The sequence below is a fragment of the Drosophila melanogaster genome, chromosome 2R, assembly GCF_000001215.4.
Source record: "Drosophila melanogaster chromosome 2R".
In the NCBI taxonomy this organism is placed as follows: Eukaryota; Metazoa; Arthropoda; class Insecta; order Diptera; family Drosophilidae; genus Drosophila; species Drosophila melanogaster.
Window position 1 is genome coordinate 17,860,620 of NT_033778.4, and position 25,152 is coordinate 17,885,771.

Below are 25,152 nucleotides of genomic sequence, written 5' to 3' on the forward strand. Positions count from 1 at the left end.
TAAGTTAGCGTGTCGCTGCTGGAGGAAGCCAAATGGTGGCAAGACATGCTGCTGCTGGCTGGGGGGGTTCGATTAGACAAGTGACACCACCGCACGCACACCGCCGCCTAAAGTCGGACGACACCACATGGCACCGCCGCAATTGGACGGACTTGCTCCCGCGCTCAGTCATCGAAGACATGTCGTCGCGTACGAGCGGATATAGTAGTGGAGTTCGCTCTCAACGTTATCCTGGTGGGCAGTACCAGGGCAAATGGTTGGGCCAGCAGCCTCACGGGTTTGGGGTAAAGCAAACGAGCAGTGGACTTGTCTACGAGGGTCACTGGCAGAAGGGTCAACGGCATGGCATCGGAAGTTTGCGTCGCAAGGAGCTCGATGGCCGCATGGAACGCATCTACGTGGGTCAGTGGCGGGAGAACAAGCGGAGTGGCGAGGGCAAGCAGTTCTATCCGGACGGATCCGTCTACTTTGGTCAGTGGCTAGCGGACCAGCGAAGTGGAGAGGGCATCCTATGGCAGGCGGATGGCGGCATCTATGTGGGCGAGTGGCTTCGGGACAAGATGCACGAAAAGGGTTTACTTTTCACGGGTGAGTGTGATAAAGAAATAAGATATGTTCCTTTGGATGTATTTGTTTCATTTTATTTATTTTTTCGCAACTTTAAAAATGCATAAAGATTATAGATAATAAGTTAATATGTTATCCATAGCAACGGGAAATCGCTACGTGGGTCAATTTGAAGGAGGCTGCAAATCGGGCTCAGGTGTATTTTACCATGCCAGCAATGGACAGCGGATTCAGCACGGTTTTTGGAGCAAGGACATCTGTAGAACGTCACTACTGTCCCTGCCACAAGATAAAAACAATGAATTTATGTCAAAAGCTCTTTTGTAACACTTACACACAATATATATATATATTTAAATACCAAGACATTTTCGATAAGAATAAATACGAACTAAGGAGACTACTATCTAATCAGTGCCGATGCCGTGTGCGTGTGCTAATGGACTCCGTTTCGGGAGCCTGTGCTTCCAAAACCTGGCGCCTCGTTCGCTTGGATGAAAGAGTCGCTGTCTTTGGTGTCTCTACTGGTTGGCGCAGCCTGGCTCTGGTGCTCCGTGTACTTGTAGTTATTGTCGGCGTTTCTACTATTTCCAAGCTATTATCCAATGTTAGGACTTTACAAGCTTTGGATGTGGCCTTGGGTTTTGCCTTCTCCCTACTTTTTGGTTGTGTCTTCTTTGTGGACACCAAAGGTGAATCGTCATCGTCGCTTATCTCGATCGCTTGGCAGGCATTTAGATCCACGTGATCCGAAGGCGGTGTATTCTCTGTTCCGCTGCCACCGCTGCTACTGCAACTGGTAGCACTTGGTGGTCGTAGTTCCAGCTCCTCGTAAATTCTGAATCGAGGTGCCTTTTTGGCCGACTGTTTAACTTTAGACGCCGTATTCTTGACTGCTGAAACCGATCCTATTGCGGTTCGTTTCTTATCTTCGGGTGAGTGATTGAATACCAAAGCACGTCGAAGGATTTTGACCTGTGGCTTATCCTGACCCACGGGTTTGAGTTCTAACTGAGCCGTCTTTAGCTGAGCCAAAAAATTGTACTCGAAGTTAATGTCGACCGCGCGTGATCGCATTTTAAGGCCCAATTGAGCCGTTGATATAGCCTCTACATGCTTTCGCGCAAAGCGAAGATAGTTCAGATGATACAGCTGCTGGGCATGCAACATGGGATACAAAGCGCTACTCATCGGAGGTTTTTCCTGCATCCAACTATGCGCTCTTCCATAGAATTCGTCCAATTGTTCGCTGTTTCTCTGCAGAAAGCGGAGACGTGCATGTAGACAGCCCGTTACAAAGTACAAGCATTGCAGCTGGGAATTCTCTCGAAGATTCGCTGGCGCCACATCGAGTGTTATGTAGCGATCCAAGTCCAGTTGGGGATTTGGGCTATGTGGTCGCATTTTGAGCAGATTCGGCGAGGCCATATTTAATAGCTGCTGCTTTCTGATCGGCTCCACCAACTGGAGGAGATGCATATTACTAGCCAGATCTCTAATTGCTACATCCTTAATCGCTTCCTTTTCCGGCCTACTCGTTGGATTCAGCTGTTTTATACCTAAACAATGCTCGATGAGTCTCAACTTCGATTGCGCCTTGTCGAAACTTTCCATTTGCAAATTGGTCCATAACCATGCAAGGAATACCTCTATGGCTCTTAAAGCCAAGCCAGATTGGAGTACCAAATGTAGTGCAATGTTGGAGAAGGACAGTCTTTCGCTTAATCTGTTCGCAGAGCACTCGGTGCTTTCCCTGACAAGAGTCGAAAGAAGCAGCTGCAATGAGCCGCCATCTAAACTGGATAGATTGCAAAAACTTCGCACATTGTCCAGAAGAATGTCCAATTGACGCAGAGGAGTCGGCAGCCTGCAATTCGTTGGCTTCCTTTGCTGATACCCAATTCGAAAGCGCACCGTTTGCAGTGTAAGCAATACAATATCACTTTTTCCTTGTCTCTCAGGAAACTCTTCGCGAAGTTGTTCCACATGCAATAGAAGCAACTGGGCATGACTATAGCATTCCATTCTGGCATAGTAACTGGCGAGGTGACAAAAACAGAGCATTACCGTAGTTTGCTGACGCTTGAAGAATTTGCCATTTTTCAATTGAGGCCACAAATCATCCAGCAATTCCTCTGCTACTTCCACTTCCTCGCCGAGTTTCAGATTTAAACGAGAACTAACCTCATTCTGTGACAGAAAATGATTTAGGGCACGCAGATAGGTAAAACGATCTTCCAGCAAGCGACCCATCCTCAGAAGCAACAGCCAGGCATCATCCTCTTCTGACTGATACCCCATACTTGAAAGTGCATTGGCAGTAGCGATGGCATCGTCAATCAATGCCTCCCAATCAATAGACGTTTCATTTGCGCTCAATGGCTCTTGATCTGCTCGATCGAAGAAGTTGCTGAAGGCCGAGATGGCTTCACTAGCATAGTTGACCAATCGCTGCTCCCTTTGTATGTTCATCTGCCATAAATTCTTGCTGAGTAGCAGCTCCTCGAACATATTTTCCGTTATCTCCTTGGTGGAAACTTTGGTTTTTTGAGCCTCCAGTGCGTCCAGTAGTAGTCCCACACTTGCGTGGCCCAGGCACAAGTTATCCATTCGACTGAGCGAACGTTGTTGCCTTAGCTTATCATGAACCTCTATGCATTTCTTCGAAATCGAGTCATCCTTTCGCATTTGTCTGGCCAAGAGTACCAGATGATAGTCACTCGTTCGGCAACGAATAAGTGATTCCATATGAGCCGTAGAAGGACTCCTCAAATAGTGTAGTAAGGCAAAGAAATCGGTATCATACAGCTGTTTCTTCTGGTCCGGAGTGAGAGGGAAAGGTAGTGGCGTGGACTCGTGCCACTCGTAGACACACCTTTTGATCTCGGTGCCCTTTTTTCCCAGATTGTGATAGTACAAACAGACCTGTGATCTTAATCGTGCCGGATTCGTAATCGAGGCCAAGTAACTGGCTTGAATTCGACATGCTATATTGGAATCGCCGCAATGGGAGCTGGCCTTAAAGAGGCGTCGGAGTAAACTGCTCATATCCTGGTCGGCAACCAAAGGTCGCAGCTTCTGCAGTGGCTCCAAAAGTGGCAGCAGCACGGACATTTGCTCCGGACAGGTGACCTGATCAGCCACGTATGTCAGCTGGCGCACTAGCTTAATGATCTCCACACTGGTGGGACCCAAACACTTCATGGTCTTAGCTACATCCATTGAGTATTTGACTACTCCCAGTAAGGGCTTGTGAGGGCTCTGCAATAGTATTGAAATGTAGCATTAAAATTCCACAAAATTAGATAAAAATACCCACCACATTTGTTTTCTGCTCCGCCGCCGGTTTCCAATTAATATACGCATCTAATGCGCACAATCCATACGCCAATATGCAGTGCCGTCGCACGCTCTTGCATGCCTCGTGGGAGCAAGTGCAGCCCAAAGGACTCCTCGTAATATTAACCGCCAAGCTAGCACACGTCTGAAGCAACTGAAAGTGCGCTGTGTAGATATCGGGGCTGCTCTCTCCGTCAAACTGCTGCCAAAATATCTGAAAAGGACTCTGCAACTTACTGTTACTTTGATGGATGAGCACCTGTAGCAATTGAATGGCCACCAGAAAATCCGCTAGCCACTGTTCTTTGGCATGCGAGGCTACTTTGTGCTCGAAGAAGTGCTGAAACTTGCTAGACAAGTCAATGTAGGTGCGCTTAAAGTCGCCTGTGGGTTCCCGAACAAAGATTAACTTGATATAGTAGTACATCAGCTGTAGAGCATAGCACAGGTTTGATTCCTGGCGAAATAGTTCCTTGCTCATGCGCAGCAGCTGCAATGACATCTGTTGATTGGACTGTGGACTGAACATGTCGATTTGTACGAGAGCCAACGTGAGACTCAGGCACTCAGGGAATAAGTTGGCCAGGTTCGAACTGGTGCTGCTGGCCAGGAGCATAAGCAGCGCGTTGAACATTTTGGCAAGACTCTCCGACGGCAGGAAGCTTAGGGACTTGAAGAATGATCTACTTCTTTTGCCAAATAAACTCTCGTTTAGTTGAACTAGAAGCGTTGCGCATAGACTTATTTGCCTTTGCGTCATGGCTGCGAATAGATCTCCCAATGATTCCAAAGCATAACACAATTGACTTGTAGCTTCCAAGGGGAGTTTTTGCTTCTGCAGCAGCACATGGAAACCATTGAAGTGGGTCAAATGTATGTCCAGATATATTTTGTAGTCTGATTCTTCTTGCAGACGGCAGGGTTGTTGTCGGATGAGGTTGTACAGCTTCTGACAGGCTTCAATGGATCGCTGTGAACGGGAGAATTGGTTAGAAAGATTCGAAGATTCTTATAGCGACTCCTACCTGATGAAACAAGCCATGATGTATGTACCGCAGGCTGGACAAGTGCGCTTCCCATAAGCTTGGCTTCTCCTCGCAGGGAACTACGCGTGGCAGCATTATGCCCATGATGTCGCAGTAAAGATCCGAGTTCTGGTGCAGATTATCCTTTAAGGCGAGGCAAATATGGCGCAATACATTCACTTCGTATCTCAGAGGTAGTCCATCGCCAGACAACTCCCGGAATTTGGCTTCCACCGTTTTGCGGACTTTTTCCACATCGGAGCGGCTGCCCTTCAGCTGGGTGGCTATATCAGTAGACATTTTTTCAAAGGGAATTGGCACATTTAACTAGTTTAACTGCGACGCTTCCTTTTTTGTTGCTTTGCGCCAGATTTTGAGATCCAGTGTGACCGTCCATGCTAAAGCTGGAAATCCTTTAACGATAACATCGATATCTCTAGTTTTCATATCAGAACACAAATACTACAAATTCTTGTGGAAAATACTAAACTTCCATGCTCATTTCCGATAACGATACAATTTGTTGCTTTATTGATATCGAGATTTAAATAAAAAAAAATACGCTCATATGCGTAAGCTCTTCTCTTTAATAGAAATCATTTTCCCATTTTCCCCCGTAAAAGACAATTTTAAAATGATGTAGTTTATGTATTTCAGTTTCAATGGGCTGGTAAAGACACATCTCATCTCGTTAAATTAACGCGGGGCCTGCTTTAATAATAATCGGTTAATTACTTGTGTATTAAATGAAAAGTCTTGTCTAAAATTGTTTTGTGTATAAGATTTACTCGCCACATTTAATGAAAACACTACTGCCAATGAATAAGTGGAAACATTTCGGTATGTGGTAAAAGTACACTTAAAAGTATATAAAGGTAAACAATTCGGGTTGCTCAAAAGTGAGTGCTCTACGTTTACAGAATGACGCGGAGATAAAGTTTGTGTATCTGGGAGGTGGGTGATGGGTAACAATGTAAGTGTGTTTAAATCGCCTTGAGCAGAAAGTGGGCGAAGTAGGATGCTTAACTTATGCGTATTTAAAGAAGGAATGACTTAAGAGTTAGTTAAAAGTTCTTAGCAGTAAATTGTGTGATCGTTTTCACGCGAAACGTTGACAAATCCGCAGTTGTTCAAATAACGCCGGAAAGCTATTGTTTGATTTTCGTGACTGATTGAAATTTGAAAACAAGATGCTGCTGGATGGCTAAAAATTGTACACGTTGTAATTGTGTAATCTTTAACATAGTGATTTGGATTTCATGTTGCGAATCCTGAAGATGGCGAAGGTGTTTAAAATGAAACTGGAACTTGGGCTCGGATGAGGCTATACTAATGCGACTTGCTTAATTGGTTGTTTGCTTGGTTTCCTTTGCATTCCTCCTCGATTTTTCTCGCTTAAACATGTATTTTTTTCTTGTTTAGCTTTGTTTGATTATTACGTTCATTATGCTCCTCTTTGTTTGGGTTGTTTGTTGTTTTTTCTTTTTGTCGATTTCTTCTTTCATTAGCTTACATTTTAGAGAAACAAATTGTGGGTTTCCTAAAGGATTTATCATCTTTTTCTATCAAAATATGATGTGTGTGTGTGTTTTTGTTTTGTGTGTGGGTGTATATTTAAATTTATAACGTACAAAGACGCTATACCGACAGATCAGGGTTTTAACCATCATGCTTTCTCTTCTTGCCTCTGACTTGCGACTCGTCTGGAAAGAAAAAAAGGAAAATATATGGCATTAAGAACTAATGCTGTCTGGGATATAAATAATTGAACTTACCTGCTTCCTTTTCGCCATCCTTGTCCTTGGCATTCACTGATGCAGCCGATTCGTTTGCATCACCATCGGCATCATCAATATCGGAATCCTCTTCCTCGTCCTCCTCGCCAGCCTCGTCTTCGCCTTCCCAATCAGAGTTATCCTCTTCCAAATCGTCATTGTACACCTCCGACAGGGACACTTCACCATTCGCCTCTTCGTCGCTATCATCGCTGTCGTCATCTTCGTCGGAAACTGAAAAATCAAAGGTAAATTTGATTAAACCAACTTGCTTGTTTGTACATCTCGAACTTCCCTAAATCGATTTTTTAATGTGTTCAACGGAATTGAGATCAACAAACCTACGAACTACTATAACGCTTCTTGTGGGTAAGAGAATCTTTACTTTTTCTGCAGCATTTTCGAGTTAGAGAAGTTCGACTAATACTGAAGAAAAGTTCAGAAACGTTATGCTTACAATATGTAGCACTGCCCAAATTTAAAATGGCAAGGAACCAATACAGCAGGATTACAAAACTTAAGTTAGAATTGCTAGGAGGCTGCGGTGTGGCATTTATCACAGATTGTTCATCGGTTGAAGCATCAGTAGATTCCCTTAGCTGCAACTCTTTCAAGTATTCATCTAATTCGTCTACTTCTTTGTCCTCCGATTGGGGAGGTGGTTTGTCCTGCAAACTTTTTTTCGCCTTAACCCGCTTCTCGAAAGCCTCGAGCTCGTCTAAATCGATCTCTAAACCATTTAAACAGAATGCATTGCACTTATCTGAAAGGCGACAAAAGCCACGGTTGAGTATATGATATTATTGTTAATACGAAGAAAGCGCGATTCACAATAAGCGATTAAGTTAAACAGACGGACAATGGAATTTTAATGGTGGTTACATGGAAATCTTTTATAAAAAAAAAACTCCTGAATTCTGCGATTTAATCTTTGGTCTCTATAAATACGTCGAATACACACCTCCCACTTCGTCGGAATCGTTGCCGTTGACCTCATCATCATCATCGCCATCAGATTGCACCTCCTCGTCGTTGCAATCAAATCTGGAAGTGGTCAAGAAGTTACTTTTATTGTTCTACAATAGAAAGAAGTTACTCAAACTCACCCATCTAGGAAATTTAACGATGGCAACATCTTGAAGATCTTCTCGCGGTAATTATCCACTTGAGTAGCGTCGTTATTAAACAAATCCAGAACAACCAGATTTTTAAACTCCTCCAGGGGCTTCAGGGTTTCCAGATCCTTTATCTTGTTGCCAGACAAGTTGAGATATTGCAGTTTGGGGCTAGTGGTCAGATAGTTGAGGCCACTCGAAATCCGATTGTCGGACAGTTCGAGCTTCTTTAAATTGGGCAGCTTGGGGAAACCTTTCAGTGTGGTGAGACCCACGTTGATCAAGCTAAGCGATTCCAAGGCTGTGTATTCATCTGTAAGGCCAACGATGCTTGTACTACGGCAGTTGTCCAGATTCAGCTCTGTGATCTAGGTTATAATAGGGTTGAGAGTAAATACATAAATTAGAAGTAGTTCATTTTATTTATATGAAACGAGTTTTGAATAATTTTTAAACCAATTATTACTTATCGATATTAGTTATTGAAGACAAGAACAAACGATACCGATTATTTTGGTATATTTGATGTATTCATTGTGGAATATTCAAGCCTCGCAGTCTGGTCACATTTGTAACATTTTTTGACGCAAAGCGAACAGAAAAAAAAAATGGAGAACAATACATACGCAAAAATCGATCAAACGCTGAGAAATTTTTTTTTGTTGAAATGCAAAACGAAATTACATGCAAAATAACCAATTTGGCGTTAATGCAAATGACTTGGTAAACATTGCTGCTGCTCCATCGCCAAATTGCATATTTTTGTAATGCAGGCGACGAGGAAAAAGTGCCAACTCGCGTTTATGTAACCCCAATATATGTGTGTGTGCCACAAGCGTGTGTATGTGTGCGTGTGCTTCGACACAAAGCAGAATGCGCAAAGAGAAGAATGACGAGCAAAACGGAATTATCAAGAAGTGGAAGGGAGATGGCAGGGGAACAACAAGACTAGCCGGCACTCGCAGCAACAAAACAACAACAACATGGTTGACCGTGACGTAGTTTAGTTGTTGCGCCTGTCTGCGAATAGTGGGTGGGGGTGAGAGTGGGTGGTGTTTTGTGGTCTGATAATCTACAAATGAATAAATGTACACAACGTACGCCTTTTGGAGGCTGTGCAAGTTCACTTCAGATTACCCAATTATCAATATGTCACGACGCCACAACAAAACCAACAACAAAGAAACAAAATGGGTGCCTTCAGAGTCCGTCTGTCCGTCTCTGTCTAGCCGAGAAACAGTTATGTGCTTACAGCGGACACTTTCTAACCTGAATTATGGTTCAAATTTATTTTATTTCTAAGTGGCAAGAATCTTGGTATATCCTAAAAGAAAATTAACTGTAGCTCAACACAATTTTTAATAATTATCAACAAAATTGAATATGAAAATATAAAATTGTAAATAAAAACTGACTGCAAAACCTAATCTGTATTCGGTTTGATATACTTTGTAATATAAATAACTTATTGTTTGATGAACTTCAAAATCATGTTTTTGGTAATGGAATCAATTTAACTATGTTAAGAATCTTTTTATGGATATGGTGTAGTTTAAACAAAAAATTTAACTCTTGGAAAGGAAACAAAGTGGCACTTCCCCAAAGGTATAATTTATAAAAATTGGAAATGAAAAAAATGTTCGTATGAAATTCACGGCTAAGAATTCGGTTGTGCTCGATCTATTGATCGATCTAGTAAGCACCAAAGTGGGGAATGCAAATGATCTAAAATATAGCTAACAGTAGAGAGTGTCTACTGTATTTGAGCAAATGAGTGGAAATGAATGCACACAGCGTTTGGCTTTGACTTAGGCGCGAATGAGTGTGTATACGTTGCTATTTTTTGTCTTCTGCTGACTTCGCTGTTGTGGGGTGCATTTTGGGCGGGCAGTGGGTGGCTGGGCGGTTGGGTGACCGCTGATTGAGATTGAGTAGGCTGGCCGGCCAGCCAGAGCGCATGTTTATTAATCAGCGGCTTTGTCTTTTCGCCTGCATTTCTTTGCCACTTCGAGTGGGCGGGAGCGGGATGGCTAGAGGCGATGGCGTGCAGGTAAACACGTTAGAAGAAGAAAAGAAGAAGGGGAGCATAAAAGTATTATGACTGCGCAGTCAATATATGTATGTACATATGTATGGATGGATGTACTGATATGTATGCTATGTGTCGATTATTTTGTGCATAAGTCGTCTTACGTATGCATGTGTATCTTTTGTGCGTGGTACGCGTGTGTTTGTGCGGATGATGCGCGCGCTATAATATTGTTATAGATACAATTTGGTATCAAATAACCTGAAATTACAACATGCAGTCAAACACACGTACACACAAACACATGTTGCCCGTGTTTGTCACAATTGAAGGCCGGCAATAACCACAACAACAACTACGACGAGAACAGCAGCAGCAAGAACAACAAGCGAGGAGCATTGCCAGCTGTGGAGATAATACAATTCCAAGTGCTCTAGCTCGTCTGGCCCGAAAAGATCGCTTTCCATCAGCCATGCAGTAAAATCACTCAGGGACTTGCAATTAAATACGTAATAGCTTGTAAACGAATTCAAAACCTGCATTCTAAAGGAGCAAACAGCAGGCAAGGCGCAAAAATGCGCGCACATGGCAACACTGGCGTCACATGCATACAAACACGCACGCACACAGAGGCATGTGTGTAGAATTTGCTTATGGCGATCAATTTCTTTTCTTTTTTTCGTTTTTCTTGTTGATGCCGCTTTGCTGCTTCTTCCGTAGCACTTTTTGTATGTCGTCTATGAACAAATTGAAACTAGATTTACATGATAATGCACACACACACGAAAGCGTCACTTAATTTGGACCTCAATTTAAGTTTGTGGCGCGTGTTTTTTTTCATCGTTTGTATTTAGCTTACCTGATTTACTTTGCGTGCGCGTCTTTCCAGTTCTATTCTCTTCTCCATTGCAGCGGCACTTGTTTGTTTTGGATGTTCTTTTTGGTTACGCTTTTTTCCTTAGCGGATTCCTTGTATTTTTGTGTGTTTTTCTTCCTTTGGGCTCCACACGAGAAACAGCGCACGCACTGAAGGCAAAAGACTCGCACTCGCCAACACACACACGCACACAGAGCAACACACGCGCGCTCGCACACGCTCACTAACACAGACGCAGCCTTGCAAATTTTTCTTTTTGTGCTTCTTTCGGTATTTTCGATGCCGCCACCGTTTGGTTTTCGCAGATTTTTATGGCTAAAAAGGGAGATGGGTGGAGAGTGGGTGGGGGAGGTAGAAAATTAATTAGTTACTGGTAATTATTGAAACACAAAAAATAAAGTGCACAACTGCAACTGCTGCATTGTAACGCATTTTCTTCGATTCCAGCACATGACGCGCCTTTTTAAACCGACTTTTGGACATCAATTCGATGGTTGAATGGACTGTGAATCCTTTTTCCGGCCGAAAAATATGCCAATGCTGGCAACACGCACTCACCTGGCGATGCAGAATATTTAAATACTTCAGAATCAATTTTTAATTGTATTTTCAACCAAAGCAAAACGCTAGAGCTGGCACTTCAGTTGATGATTGTTCGATACCTCCTATACTATCCCCTGCATATATCGATTGATTTTGTCTAGTAGTGATGGCAATTTGGGTTGAGAGAGCGAACTAGCTTGGAAGGTAGTGGGTACCTGCTACGATAGGTGCATGTATTCGCTAAAGTGCGACCGTTAGATGCTGTAATTTTGTACCAGTCTGCTTTTTGAGCGCCAAATTCAAATGTATTTAATTTAAGAACTTCCTTCTGCACTAAAACCAAAATAGTATACCACTATTTAATTTGTAATAAGCACACGTTAAAGCGCTTATCACGGACGGGAGCGTTAATCACATTTCAAAATACCTATTAAGACTAAATGACGCCGTTAGCAATAATGCGGCATAATCAGAAGCGCGTGCATCCGTCGGTAATGCGATGCTGCAAGACAGGGTCGCTGAATCGAGGATATATAGGATTACCGTTTCGAAGGACGAACGCCTTAATTAGCCCTGCGAAAAGCGCGAAAAATAACAGAACAAAGCAGCATAAGCTTGCTTATTTTACGCTGCGAAGTCAACGAACGCCTTTCGAGGAAGTAAAGCGTTAACCGTCTGTTGACATGGCCCCTTAGCTTTTCCCAACAAGCAACCATGTGTATGTATGGGTACACAGGATTGAACAAAATGGCCGCAAGGACGCAAAGTTGCCGTCGTGTCCGTGAACTTGGCGTAGCTTTAAATGATGTAAACGATTCAATTTGATTTCCTCGCCTCGTTTACCTGCCGCTCTTTATTCCTGATAATTTTAATGTGAGCTTAATGCGGCCGCGCAGCATACGAAAACATTCAGGTATTCAGGTAATTGTTTTTGCAGTATCAAAGAAGAAAAATTACTTCAGCCGCACACAGTGGGAAAAATATTATCTGTTTCGAACATTGAGGGAATATTCTATTGCAAATGAATTCTTTAGTAGTTTATCGCACTTGTATGTAATTACAATTATAACATAATGCTGTGTAAACTGCGTTTTTTTTTTGTTATTTTCCTACGTGCCAGCTTGGGCTTGCGTATCAATTAGTCGTCCTTCTGGCTGGGCAAATTTGCCAAACGTGTGTCCTCGCTCCACTTGGGGATACTAATAACAAGGTGGGAACGGGTTGCGGGTGTCGGTCAGGTTGTTAGCATTATCTGCAGATCGGGTGCACAGGTCCTTGAGCGGCATCATCGGTTGCACCATTCGAAGTGCCCCTGAAGAGCCGTCGCTTGGCTCTAATCTATTAAAAGCGCGTTAATTCTGCGAGTGTGCCGTCTATTTGCGGTCTCCAAATAGCAGCAAGTGCCACGATGAGCTTTTCTTTCAGCCACAGAATTTGTGTACTTGTGTGCCATTGGTAACTGTTGCTTTGGTAAACATCAGCTTTAATGGCTTTGTGCTGGGTTCAAATAAACGGAATGGAAAACAAATTTCGAGAGATTATGGTTGACTTCGAGGGTGTGGATGGTATCTGTTATTACCACTTTGAACATTACTTTTTTAGCCCCCTTTTTCAACAATATAATGTTGGGCAAAAGGTTAAAGTTATTTTAAACAATTATTTTTGTTTCTTTTTCTAGTGACAAATTTTAGATATAAGTATGTATTCAAATTAAAATTACTTACCACCTTCATTTCCGTGCACTTATTAATGCCATTTTGAATGACTTATTTTAAGGCCCATTAACAGGAACTAACTACTGTTTACTGCCATCTGAATGGGTACTAATTAACTAAGTAAAGCACGGCGATGCCGTCGACGATGGACTCTCTTTTGTGCTCTCTTTCTGGCCAAAAGACACGCACACACATTCGCACATCCAGGAGACCAATCAACAGTTTGCCGTGGTGCGAGGAAAAGCTCTCGGAAAAGCTCGGGAAAAAAGAGATGCTGCGACGTCGACAGAGGCGAAAAGCAGCAGCCACAAGTTGCCTTTTCGACATTTGCAACAGTTGCTGTTGAGTGGCTTCGAAAGTCGGACGTGGCGAAAGGTATAGCGCATACATCCGTAACTGAATCCAGGCGAAACTGTTATCAGTGGATTTGGCCACCTTTCTCCCTGTCTGCGTGCGTGTGTGTGTGTTTGTGTGTATGTGCTAGCGTGCGGCTGGGAAAATTGAGGAAAATTGAAAAGGCTTGTAACGGGAAACTAGTTCAAGTGCAGAAGCGCGAAAGTTGCCAGCAACAATGTTGCAAGTGGAAAAGTGCAAATTCAAATTTCAAACAGCGAAATCCGAAGACATAAATTATAAAAGTAATCAAATTATAAACTCACTCACATATAGTTGATTTAATTTTTGGCACATGTTTACTAAAACGAAATTTTCGTGGTACAACATGTGTTTCTCCCACCGAAGCAAAAAAAAAAAAGTGTTTTGAGCGACTACCATAAATTCTAATCCAAAATAAAACTGAAAAACGAAATGAAAAATCTCGGCTAATTTTATTCAGATTGAAAAATACGATTATAATCTGACCTTACACACCCGCAAACCAAAACAAAAAAAAAATCGTGAAAGTCCCAAGGAAATTACCATATGTAATCCACACACAATCGTAGACTTGGAAAATGTGTAAATGTGTAATACCAACACTGAAAAAAAAAATAATATGTTGTTGTAGGAGGAATAAATGTTAAACATTATAAAATGCTCTTAAGCCTCTTCTTAGTTCAAATGAATTTAAAGTCCTGTTGAATAATCTTTTATAGAGTATAGATGTGTATTAATTCGACAAGTCTTTTAAAGTTAATAATATTATATTTTTTTCTTTTTTTCTGATAATTTTTGTTCTTTGTGAAAAACATATTTTCAATTCAACGTTTTGTTTGACACGTGATTTCCTACGAATTTCGTTACGTTTACGCATTTTCCTGTGGCTTTTCTCCACTCCACTGACTGTTGTTTTCTATCCTATTTTTTTTTTGGGATTTCGTGCAAATAAAGTTCTGTTGAATTGATTTGAGAACAGCATAAAACAAGCAGCAACAGGCAACCAGCAAACAATCATCGGCAAATCGACAAGGAGGCTGGAAAAAATCACCCGCTCCTCCAGAAAAAGGTAAGTACATGTGTACAACTCTGCGGATGATTCGCCTGATTTGCATTTCAAAGGATTCCAATATTATTATCATGTCTGGCCGAACGATAATGTCAAGCGGCTCACGCTGCGTATGATTGATTGGGCCCCAGTGAGCGTGTTCCATAATTATGTTAACGTGCATGGCGAACGGATTTTCGTTTGCATTTTCCAATAAAGCGATTTGATTCGCCGAATTTCGGGATTTGGCCAGGAACGAAATTGAATTTTGGTTTAATGTGGTGTACCGATAGCTAAAAGGTATTGAAGCGAACGCAAATTGATGTGTAAATATATGTGTATGTAAATATATTGGAAATATTCTGCTGAAAACAAAAGCTTTTTGGTTGAACGCTTGTGAAAGTACATGTGATAACATCCCGGAAAATAATGAACAAATAAACCTTTTTGTTGTACTTAGCAGCCTTGAACTTTGTTCTCAACGAGAATATAACTTAAAGCACAATTAATAGGAATTTCCTTAGAATTTTGATAAAGGCATGCAAATGAGATTGTTACATCAAGTTTTCGCATAAAAAATCCATTTTTAAGTTTGTCATTCAAGTTAACAAATTGTATGGAGTCAAAGAAGCGATAAGCCGGAATTTTAAATCTGTCCAAACTTGGTTAAAGATAATTCATCTTTCCGTCTACATGCTCAAATTTGACCTAACCTTCTATGAAGTTGAAAACTTCATCTTTGCACTCCGCGAAGCGTAAATTACAAACCTGCTTAAGAAGATTTCGGCCATAAGTTGCAAGCATTTTAGTCCTTGTGCAAACTGTTCAACTTGTGAACTGAAGAAACTACAACTTCCGCTAAGATTGAGTTGAAGCCTGGGTTTAATCTAAAAAGTTTAATTAGCTGATGAAGGAGCTTGTTAACTTGTCATGCCGAGCAAATTAGAAAATTTTCCAATTATTTTTGCATGCAATTCACTTCTTTAAATCGCATTTCGGTTTGCAATTAAACGGAATTTCCCTCCGCAAACGACGACTGACTCGCATAATTGGTTTAAATAAGTTAAGCCACTTAGTGGCAATTATGAGGCCACCGCCGAGCAGTAAGCAATAAACATCGCACATTTCCTTCTACATTTTTTTCCGCTCTCATTTTAATTTCCTGCACATCCTTCGTCCGTATTGTTTGGCCTTTAACGGTGTGTTCCACTGCCCGTGGGCATTAGTCGCAGCTGTTCCAACGCATTTTAGCACCTTGACACACCTGTCCCCACCTCCACGTGTTTGCATTCCAGCGTTGCATACTTTGCGGCCCTCGGCGTTCAAATGACTTACCACTCCGCCACGCTTGATAATTAATGAACGAAATCATTTAAAAGGGCTTGAGTGACTTATTATTTGTGCAAAGTATTAAACTGCAGTGAACTGACTAAATCACTATCAGCCATGTTTGTGATTTCTAACTATAAATCATTCTAGCATTATAGCAAGTAGTGAAAACATTCATCTTTGTACTTCACATAAGCCGTAATAACATTTTAATTCTACTTTGAAAATTGGGATTTGCTTTTGTCAATAGATTTGGTTAAACAGCTTAATTAAATGGCTAGGGAAATTTAAGTTTAAATAAATAAAATGTGTGGCATGTACAAGAAATAAACTTATTTTTCCAGGCTGTTTTGTTCAATTTGAGAGCTTATAAGTCATTTATTTTTATTTTATCCCATGTTCTTGTGTAAGTATTTTAATTTCAATTTTTAAATGAAAAATTCCCAAATGTTATTCGTTAAAGAATAAAGAATAATTTAACTTCGCTTGCGTGCACATAAATATACAATTTTACTGCATTCAACGTGTCGTAGTAAATTGGCATTAAAATTAATAATCTAGAAGAAACTACTTGAGGCAGCCCGCATTTCCAACAAAAAAAAAAACCCATATAAAACTTTTTACTATCTAAAATCCTCGACCGAGTTTTGTTGTTTTTCACTTTGATTTTGTTCTTCCTTTTTTTATCCGCCCCTTGTTTTTTTGTAGTTGCACTCGAGCTGAAGAGTTCGCGAAAAATGGGAGGTTCAGCCTGCGTGGGTTGCAAAATTCAACGGACGGATTTTAGTTGCGTTGGCATTGACATTTATGCGAATGGGATGAGAATTGGGCTCGGGTGGTAAAAAACTGATTTTTATGGGACAATATTATTTTTACTCAGCAATGGAATAAATTTTGCGGAAGAGGATGCAGTCGAAACTGTTGTATAGGGCAAATGCTAATATTGAAAAACTTTATGCCACACGAGTGCGATTTTTAGGATCGCGTAAAAGTCTAGGAAACGAACTGCTTACAAATGGGATGACACTGGGTAATTGGCAGATATGCGTCGTTTTAAATGCCTTTTACTGGGTAGTTCATTTTATTTGGCGAATATGTGGGAAATAAAAAAAGGAGCTAGATGCAACTGGTAGTCTTGGATACCCTAAAAAGTCCCTGTTCGTGCGCCACTTACAAAGTTCCTTTTCGATAGACAAAAGGTATTTATTTCAAAGCACAAAAATACATCATATGTTTTAGGATTCAGTCTTATGATCTTTCTGATAACCTCTGTTCCACGATCTGCTGACAAAGATTGAGAGTCTCATAACATATAGCTAGGCCATCGCGTGTGCAGGCTTCCTTTGGTTCGTGCTTTAGATTTTCTTGACATTTTGCGATCCTCTGGAAATAGTAGGATTTCAATTCCAATCGTTGACGCCGCTTCTGCATCTGCAGCATATAAGGCTGCAATTCGGAACGTTTTCTTCTAACACACTTGCATAAGGAGCAGGTCTTTTTAAAGTGCTGCGATGGCTCCTTTTTCACGTCCTTAACTTTCTTTACCTTCCTCTTTTTGGGGCACTTCTTGGGCACTTCTTTCTGATTAGTCGTAGTGGAAGCTTCATATTGATTTCTTTTAAATAAATCCGTGTTTGTTTGAAAGAAACCCATATTAGGGCCATAAGACAGCATAAAGTCTGATACTAGATCGGAAATTAGTAACGGTTTGGCTTCAACACACGAAAGCACTTCATCAACAGAAACAGTTTTCGATTGCAATCGTACTTCTTGTTCTTTTGTAGATCTTGGACTTGTCTTGGTGCCTACAAAAGAGTTTAGTGGCGATTTATCGGGTGCATCTATTATTTCGACACTCTTCTCCTCCGCTTCATATGGATCTCGTCTTTTTAGACCAACCCTGCTATACGAAGTTGGCGGAACGAAGGCAAACTTTTTTCCAACGAACGACCAGCCGTGGCGTTCGCCACTAAGAATAAAGCTTCTATGGATATCTTGAATTTCACTACCATTATCTGAGTTAGTGGCTTGACCTCTGTACAGTGACACGACCGATTCGTTGAATTTATTCTTTAAATTCAAGACAAGATCGTTAGATGACTGACCTTTCGCGATTTGCGCAATGTATTCAATCGATTTCGACGTTGGATAGTTACTTAAAAATTGTGACATACTTTTGGAAGCGAAACTCTGTCTTGGGTCCACAGGTTTCTCTTCCTCTTCGATGGTGCCCTCTGATTTCGACTTTCTTAATGTTAATTTCTTGCGAAATATTCGTTGTTTAGATTGTGTTGTTTTGCTTTCTGAAAATGATACGTTCTTAGAATCCGATTCACTGTCGGTCTTTAAGGAATGGTAACTTAATGATTTTGGATGTTTTGAGTATTTGTGAACTTTAGGATTTTTACTTTTCGGTTTTTCTATATTTTTTCGTTGATTTATAAATTTGGGTTTTTTAACTTTCATTGGTAGTTTAGAATTTTTTGACTTTTGTTGTTTTTCCGAAGCTACCGACTTGGAAGTAACCTGTTTCAACAGCGGAGGTTCTCCTAGATCATCGATTCCATATAAAACATCTTCATCACTACTATGGTTTGATTTTACTGGTTTTTTGATATAGGGACGAAAAGATCTGGTAGAATGTCTTAAACTGACGATACTTTCTAGACTTGGATGGAATGCTAATATCGTACTAGTTGTCGATTTCCTGGAAGATTGCTTACTATGTACCGATTTTATACTTCCTGTACGCAAATGTTGTATCTTCGAGGTTTTACTGGGATTCTTATAAGTTTTAAATGTATCTGCAACTTGTGTACTATTTTTTCTTGATTCGCTCTCAGCTTTTAATTTATTTGTGGACTTTTGTCGTGACTTTCTTTTCTTAGTCAGTGATACTTTGGGTTTGTTAATATTTTCTTCCTGATTTGGAAGTAGTACTAGGGGTCGTAGTTTGGTGAGTTTTTGTAGATGTTGTAGCTTTTTGTGCATTTCTGCTCTCAAATAAGGATCAAAAGAATTCTGTAGCACTTGACCAACTTGCAGTTCTTGACGTTTCCAAGCAATCCATTTTTCTGGAGTGGAAAACTTGCCCATATCGAAATACTTTTGAACTTTCGAACGCTTGGTCGATGTTTTCTTTTTTGATTCAGTGCTCTTTGCGTTGCGGAAACAGGACACCAGTTCCTGATAAATGTGCTCATCCAAATCTATTCCTGGCGGCAATTGGTTTTCATTGAAGGACATCTTTAAGTCCAATGAAAGTTTAGTAATTGGCTCTTTAATTGGAGCCACAATTCTAGCGTTCTGTTCGATGCGCCTGCGAATGTCCGTCAGTCGCTCCTGACAGCCGCTAGCATAGTAGCTCCAAGTGGCACGGAAAACCGAATCCCTATTTGGTGGCCAGTCCATAGGCCGTAGAAGGGGCGATAGTCCCTGGATCTTGCCACGTAGACAATTTCGATCCAGCAAACGGCTGCTCTTCCAAATGTTCATCGACATGTCGAGGCACTAATTTTATGCACTAATAATTTTAAGGATAAGTGTGAGATTTTTATGTAGGATTTTTAAATGACTAATAAAATAATTTGTCAAGCAAGTATGACAATTTGATGTGCTCGTTAGGGCGCCCATTTCATTGCTTTTTCTTGACTTCTTTAATTGGCAGAATATACTAGTGTTTACTTTCTTGAGGTAAACAGTTCTGCCAAGGCAACTTAGATTTAGAAAATTTTTTATTAAATTCATCGTTATGTATAAAAAGCAAACTATTTTGGAGAGTTACCCCACCATAATTGCCTTACAAGTGAAAAGTAGACAAAGTAATACACCACATTTATTCAGTACCATCAGTAAGAACACCGTGTCCGATAGTAAAAACATTCTAAATATATCATACATTAAAATGATTCGACGTTTCTACTTCAATTCAGTTCGGCATCCAAAGCAGCTTAGTTTCTCCTTTTGCATCTGGACAATTGCAACCAATCTTCGACAAGACGACCACAAAGGTTCAACGTAACTAAACATTGCTTCAATTCGTGGCGCATCTTGCCAACATTATTGTTGCAATTAGTCTTAGATTTAGAAGAGGATTTGGTTGTAGGTTCTGTGGGCTTCGGATCCGGTTCTTTAACGAAAAGTTTATCCGTACAGGACATCTTTTCCCTTTCAGCCATTTTTAGATAGTACTGCTTCAACTGCTCACGATCCTGACGCCTCTTCATCTCAATCATGAATGGTACATCGGGATCGCTCTTTGGTCGACTGAATTCACACAATTCACATCTGTTTCGGTTGACTTCTGTTTGACAGGACGCAGCTTTTACAGGAGCTTTGCGTTTTCTCCGACAGACTTCAAACCGAAACAGATGGTATTTATATGGTCTCGCAAAACAGGATGGTCTCTTACACGAGCCAGTTGTACAGAATTTGTTTTTAATTTGTTTTCTCGGTGGAAGATGTAGAATTACTTTCTTTTCTTTACTTTTTGCACTTCTTTTCACTGGCTTAACACGTGTCGGCCAAGGTACTTTTGTATATGGCGCAATGGTATGCGAGGATTCGAAGAATTTTATGTAAGAATGTATATCAATTGGTCTAAAATCATAGAGATCGGTGGGCCCGGTGCTAACAAAGCTCTTATCCAATTTAGATACCCATGTCATGGAGGATCCTCGATCAAATTGTGTGATGTTGCTGAGCTCCAAGGCAATTTCGTTTTTGGACTTATCTGGAAGTTGAGATGCATTCGCATCTTTAGGTTTAGGCACGGTGTACACTTGGCCTCTAACCTTTGGGTTACTAACGTCTTGTGAATCCATCGAGAAACGTGAGCTAGATCTTAGATTTTTAATACCAGTTTTGAGCGATTTTCTAATCTTAAGGGTTCTAGTCTTCAGTTTTTTATCAAAACTCTTTGGAAACTTCTTTTGAAATTGTTTGCGCTGCTGAGACCTTTCTGAATAATTCATAGTCTCAGTTTTTAGTTCCGTTGGTGAACCATTATTAGTTGAGTTTCGAGGATCATTTTTGTTTTTAAATTTCTTAATGTTAGCAATCTTTCTAAAGTACTTAGAACTTTTCTGGAAATTTCTCCTTTTCTGTGAGTGCCTTGAATTGATATGAGATTTACTATGGCCCGTTAAGCTATGGGGAGGAATATTGATTTCTTGCCGGATTTGCTTAGTTGATTCATAAGAAGTATTTTGGAAAATGTTGTTCGTCAGAAATTTTTGTGCATTTATCATATTCATAGAATTGCTATGAACAATCCCTGTTGCTGGAATTTTTACGGTCGGATTATTGATTTTAAGGATATTAGGCACTACTATTTTTCTAATAATATTTTTTGTGGAATTCTTCGGAGTGTTACTACTTTTATGGCTATTAGGCTCCATAACGTTTACTAAATTTCCTTCGGGCTTATTAGATCCATTGGTTTTTAAATCCACAAAATTTCGCTGGTATTTTTCCGAATCGCTGTGTTGCCAAAACTTCTTTGGCGGATCGTCTAAAACCGATCTTCTAAGCTTGGTTGTGCCAACAGGTATTGTATGGCAACCACGACACACCTGATCACAAAGATTTGCAAAATTGGGTAGTTCGGGTTCGTCTGTTATTCTTAGATAGTTTCTACCCTTGCTCGTTGCTTCCAGATTCTTCACAAAGTTGGTTGAATGCGAAACAGGTGGATACCATGATTGAAGTTGATTGGAATACTGTCCCAGATTGGGAGAAAATTTGCGAAGACCTTCGGCGGTCGCCGAGGCGATGCCACGCCTTACACTCCACATGATAATAGGACAACACAAGATTTACAGAAATTAACACGTAATTTGAAAACTCGGAATTTCGGTTATAGCATGCATATGAACGTATGCTTTGATTAATCCCTCCAAGCTGTTGATTCGTAGCAATCATTATAAGGATTTTGAGCTTTATTAATAATTTCAGGTTGTTTCGTTAAAGGATCCCGACTAACTGATTTAATCCACTTGGTCCTCTTAAAAGTGAGATATCCTTTGAAAATTTGTCAGGCAATAATAACACTCTAGTAATCAATTGTTTAGGAGGACCATGACTGTCGCTTAGTTACCATGACAATTTCAAATCCAAAGAGTATTTGTACTTGCTCATCATCTGGATATATAACAAAAAGTCAACTAAGTTGGCAGCAAGAATTGTGTGCTTTTAAATTCAAAAATAAATGTCTTTTCCCAATTTTCCTATTAGACTGACAATTAAGCAAAGAAAAATACGCCACAAGCTTCTACTTAAGCATAAGTTCACTTCGTTGTGAAAACAATGTCATGGCTTAAATTATTTGATTGCGTCTCTATGTGTGTGTGTGTGTGTGTGTGTGTGTGAGCTGCACTCTGGCGAAATTAGAATATTCACTTTCCTCCGCGCTTTCCGTTCAAACTTTATATTGCAGGCAGATGCTGGCGACGCAGCCTTCCGTTTTGTTTTCCCATTTCCCAAGAGCATTTCCCATGTGCACCGCCCACACTCGCAATGCGAATAAGAATAATTGTTGTCTGTCCCTACCTTGAATCGCATTTCTATGCACATTATGCCCACGACAAAGCACCAAAATGCCTAAGGGAAGCCGCAATTCTAAGCGAGTTCCTTTGCCCAACTGGGGAAAATATCAAGGTGCAAGGAAACGACTGGTTTTATATTTAACAAATTTAAGTTTAATTTGCTGTATAATATAGTTTTGTTAGGTTTATATTTTATTTTGCATTCAAAATTACAATTTTCATAGGTCATTGCCCCACTTACCATATTTAGCATCTTTGAATTATCACATTGTTTATAGAACAATGGCCATAAACTTATTGCCATACATCTGTGAATAATTATTGTATGTTTCACTAAATATAGAAGACTAATACCCTAGCCAAGTTCAAGTTCCGACACAGTTATGGTTGTGATCAGATGGGATGTAAAAAGAAATTCTCGAAACAAAACGACACTGAAAAAAAACACAGTTAAGCTACATTTTAAGAAATAAAAATATTTAAAAAAATATAATTTTTAATTTCTCTTAAATGCTGTTAATAAATAAATCTGTGTTGTTGATGCTGACTTTACTTCATATATGCAGAACTTAATTCCGATTTTCCCAGTGCTTATGAGATAGGCGGTACATATGGCTGTCTGACATCATAGTTAATAGCTTTTAGCAGCACTTTATTGCTAAGTTGCTATTTGTGTTAATTTTTTGTTGGGAAAACAAACGAAGCTGCAAGCTGCTTGTTTATTTACTTCTCGTGTGTGTTTGTGCATAAAACATAAATTCCCAGCGAATCGCATTGGATGCTAAAATAACACAGCTGTCGATTTTCGTACCACAATCCGAATTTGGCCAAAAAAAAAAAAAAAACAGAAAAAAGGGACAGATAAAAGTGATTTGTTTAGCCCAATGGCAATGGGGCCATAAACAAAACGGCAGATATTAACAGATTAACACCGCTTTTCTACTGATGGACTGTCGAAGTCGCTGAACCAAGTGTAAACATTTGGCAATTAATTTAAATATTAGCATTACCAGCCAAAAAGTAAATGTCGACGTCTCAGCGCGTGGCAAATAAACAATTTCCAGAGTAAATACCAAATTAACACTCCATAATCATAAAAGGCGGTTGAAATAATAATGAAAAGAAGTAAAATTTGACAAAATATAATGAAATTCAATTATTCATTGTATATTTAAAATATATTAAATTGGTTCTAAATTGGTCTTGATATGATCTACTTTAGAAGATGACAATTAATTGTGAAATAGCATTCACGTCCTGCTGCGGTTTTCCAATTATCGAAATATGGTGGGAAACCTTATGGCGTTTCAATTAAACATGAATTTCCCGCGGTTAACCTAATTCGCATTGAAAACTGCGGGAAAATGCGTGGCAGCATTTCCACATTTTAATGCATTCAAGTGCTGCCGCTCCTGTGATTTCTCGCTACCAATTTCATTTCCATTACGAAGTGAATCTGATTCAAAGCATAATTGCAAACAATTAGCATGCTCCAGGACTAAGGACTCAGGACTCAGGACTCCAGGACGCATGGCATCGAATCCGATGGAGAAAATGCCAATAATGATGATGTACTATTATACTGGAAGTACACACTTGACAGTGCTTTGTCATTCGCATTGTGGGTTGGGCTGCGTTATTCGCGGATAGAAAGCCCAGGTCTAAATCAATATCGAATTTCATGCATGTCAGCCCAGCGAAGGCAAACATATCCATATGCTGTAGCTAAACACAGCGCAGGCCAAGATGTTAGATTCCACTTTGGATTAATATAAATGCAAATATCAACTAATTATTTTAATACAGTTTAAAGTGGTTTTACATATATTAAATTTTAATTTCTTTACATCACGAGTAAAAAGATTGTAAAATGTCCTAAATCTACATTTTTTTTTGACTTCCCTGTACGTATTTATATTATATGATTATCATCCACTGACTGTTCTTGTTCTTGTCCATACCAGCTGCATTATTTCATTTATTATTTTATTGGCATAAGGCACGCATTATTGGACTCGCTTCCCATTTCATTGTTTATGTGTACAGGGGACAAAAAATACCAACAACAAATATGATTACATTTGCTTCGAAGAAAAAAATTACTTATGTGGTAAACATGCTATCTAACATATGCATAGATAGATTTTTATGAAACTTTTATAGAGAAATTTAAATACGCTATCAAAATATACTAGCTATTGTTATAGAAGCATAATATTTTTTCTCTGAAATTAAATATTTGTTCTTACTGTAATAACAGGCATATTTTTTAAGTAGGCTTCACTTTCAGCCAGGCCAAGTGGTGTTTATATATTGCAGATTATAATTCAACAGATCGGACATTTGTGTATATATAGTTTGCAGTAGAAAGTGCATTGTTGCAAGGTCGGTTTACACAATAGCCTTCTACGTCAATTTGTTTGGCTGCTTTGCATTCACGTCTGATTGACTTTTTAATGGGCTTCACATTTGATTGAATTGAAATTTCACAGAAATTAAGCAATCAATTGCGCAGATCGACTGCAGTGTACAAAAATGTGTTTAAATTTGCATTGGAACATTGCCTTACTACTAATGCTTTTAACATTTGTAACATTTGTTACCCTAATCAGCGCCAAACTCTTTTCAAAACCATTATTTACAATTATTACACACATGTGCGCTGGGTGGGAAAAAGTATGCTAATATGCCAAGTAACCGGGGCAAATATTTTTTCAAACCCTTAAACCAAAAACGGAGGCAAACTCAGCAACAACATTAATGGCAAACAGCATATGGGAAAAACGACCCAAAGCTAAAGCCAAAGTTATGCCTAAGTGGCAGCTTTTTGCTTTGCCACAGAAAAAAAAAGAGGGAAGAACAGCAAAATT

At 39.9% G+C, this 25,152-nt stretch overlaps 6 protein-coding genes and 1 long non-coding RNA gene across 12 annotated transcripts in view; 3 read left to right on the top strand and 4 right to left on the bottom strand.

The window, feature by feature from the left end:
• The first annotated feature begins 140 nt into the window (after window positions 1-140).
• Window positions 141-972, top strand: CG14490 (uncharacterized protein). The gene is made up of 2 exons (NM_137430.2): window positions 141-588; window positions 710-972. Exons 1-2 carry the CDS (start codon window positions 180-182, stop codon window positions 892-894), a joined length of 594 nt encoding a protein of 197 aa, NP_611274.1. The 5' UTR covers window positions 141-179; the 3' UTR covers window positions 895-972.
• thr (three rows) lies at window positions 654-5,344 on the bottom strand. 2 transcript variants are annotated; one of them, NM_001299623.1, is made up of 3 exons: window positions 4,932-5,344; window positions 3,887-4,876; window positions 654-3,828 (listed from the first exon to the last, which is right to left on the bottom strand). In NM_001299623.1, exons 1-3 carry the CDS (start codon window positions 5,229-5,231, stop codon window positions 979-981), a joined length of 4,140 nt encoding a protein of 1,379 aa, NP_001286552.1. In that variant the 5' UTR covers window positions 5,232-5,344; the 3' UTR covers window positions 654-978. The 2 variants fall into 2 exon arrangements, with proteins under 2 accessions (NP_001286552.1, NP_725731.2); NM_166257.2 differs by having other exon boundaries at window positions 874-3,828.
• A 214-nt stretch (window positions 5,345-5,558) lies between these two features.
• Mapmodulin lies at window positions 5,559-11,396 on the bottom strand. Of its 4 annotated transcripts, none has more exons than NM_079056.4 (7): window positions 11,286-11,396; window positions 10,946-11,042; window positions 10,710-10,876; window positions 7,813-8,189; window positions 7,668-7,750; window positions 6,707-6,940; window positions 5,559-6,634 (listed from the first exon to the last, which is right to left on the bottom strand). In NM_079056.4, exons 3-7 carry the CDS (start codon window positions 10,755-10,757, stop codon window positions 6,591-6,593), a joined length of 786 nt encoding a protein of 261 aa, NP_523780.1. In that variant the 5' UTR covers window positions 10,758-10,876; window positions 10,946-11,042; window positions 11,286-11,396; the 3' UTR covers window positions 5,559-6,590. The 4 variants fall into 4 exon arrangements, with proteins under 4 accessions (NP_523780.1, NP_001163184.1, NP_725732.1 ...); NM_001169713.2 differs by adding an exon at window positions 7,164-7,469 and having other exon boundaries at window positions 5,700-6,634; window positions 10,710-11,042; NM_166258.3 differs by having other exon boundaries at window positions 5,700-6,634; window positions 10,710-11,042.
• Window positions 8,408-9,238, top strand: lncRNA:CR44417 (long non-coding RNA:CR44417). The gene has a single exon (NR_124606.1). It is a non-coding gene; the product is annotated as a long non-coding RNA:CR44417 (long non-coding RNA).
• Window positions 11,397-13,319: 1,923 nt separating the features above from the next.
• Elk (Eag-like K[+] channel) overlaps window positions 13,320-25,152 on the top strand; it is a 52,757-nt gene continuing 40,924 nt past the window's right edge. For both annotated transcript variants that reach the window (NM_001299624.1, NM_057661.3), the window contains exons 1-2: window positions 13,320-13,360; window positions 14,315-14,429. The gene's annotated coding sequence lies outside the window, so the exon portion shown is untranslated. The remainder of the gene's footprint in view (window positions 13,361-14,314; window positions 14,430-25,152) is intronic.
• Window positions 16,924-19,393, bottom strand: CG30325 (uncharacterized protein). Its single transcript, NM_166259.2, has one exon. It carries the CDS (start codon window positions 19,236-19,238, stop codon window positions 16,986-16,988), a length of 2,253 nt encoding a protein of 750 aa, NP_725733.1. The 5' UTR covers window positions 19,239-19,393; the 3' UTR covers window positions 16,924-16,985.
• Window positions 19,575-21,626, bottom strand: CG30110 (uncharacterized protein). The gene has a single exon (NM_166260.2). The coding sequence runs from the start codon at window positions 21,530-21,532 to the stop codon at window positions 19,688-19,690; it is 1,845 nt and encodes a 614-aa protein (NP_725734.1). The 5' UTR covers window positions 21,533-21,626; the 3' UTR covers window positions 19,575-19,687.

What these genes read in the sequence shown, in the direction of transcription:
- thr (NM_001299623.1), bottom strand. Translation starts at nt 5,231, where the DNA reads ATGTCTACTGATATAGCCACCCAGCTGAAGGGCAGCCGCTCCGATGTG. An exon ending in ATCATGGCTTGTTTCATCAG is followed by an intron (nt 4,877 to 4,931) that starts GTAGGAGTCGCT and finishes TCCCGTTCACAG; the next exon opens with CGATCCATTGAAGCCTGTCA. An exon ending in CGGAGCAGAAAACAAATGTG is followed by an intron (nt 3,829 to 3,886) that starts GTGGGTATTTTT and finishes ATACTATTGCAG; the next exon opens with AGCCCTCACAAGCCCTTACT.
- CG14490 (NM_137430.2), top strand. Translation starts at nt 180, where the DNA reads ATGTCGTCGCGTACGAGCGGATATAGTAGTGGAGTTCGCTCTCAACGT. An exon ending in AAAGGGTTTACTTTTCACGG is followed by an intron (nt 589 to 709) that starts GTGAGTGTGATA and finishes TGTTATCCATAG; the next exon opens with CAACGGGAAATCGCTACGTG.
- Mapmodulin (NM_001169713.2), bottom strand. Translation starts at nt 10,757, where the DNA reads ATGGAGAAGAGAATAGAACTGGAAAGACGCGCACGCAAAGTAAATCAG. An exon ending in GCGCACGCAAAGTAAATCAG is followed by an intron (nt 8,190 to 10,709) that starts GTAAGCTAAATA and finishes ATTATAACCTAG; the next exon opens with ATCACAGAGCTGAATCTGGA. An exon ending in TCGTTAAATTTCCTAGATGG is followed by an intron (nt 7,751 to 7,812) that starts GTGAGTTTGAGT and finishes GACCACTTCCAG; the next exon opens with ATTTGATTGCAACGACGAGG.
- CG30110 (NM_166260.2), bottom strand. Translation starts at nt 21,532, where the DNA reads ATGTGGAGTGTAAGGCGTGGCATCGCCTCGGCGACCGCCGAAGGTCTT.
- CG30325 (NM_166259.2), bottom strand. Translation starts at nt 19,238, where the DNA reads ATGTCGATGAACATTTGGAAGAGCAGCCGTTTGCTGGATCGAAATTGT.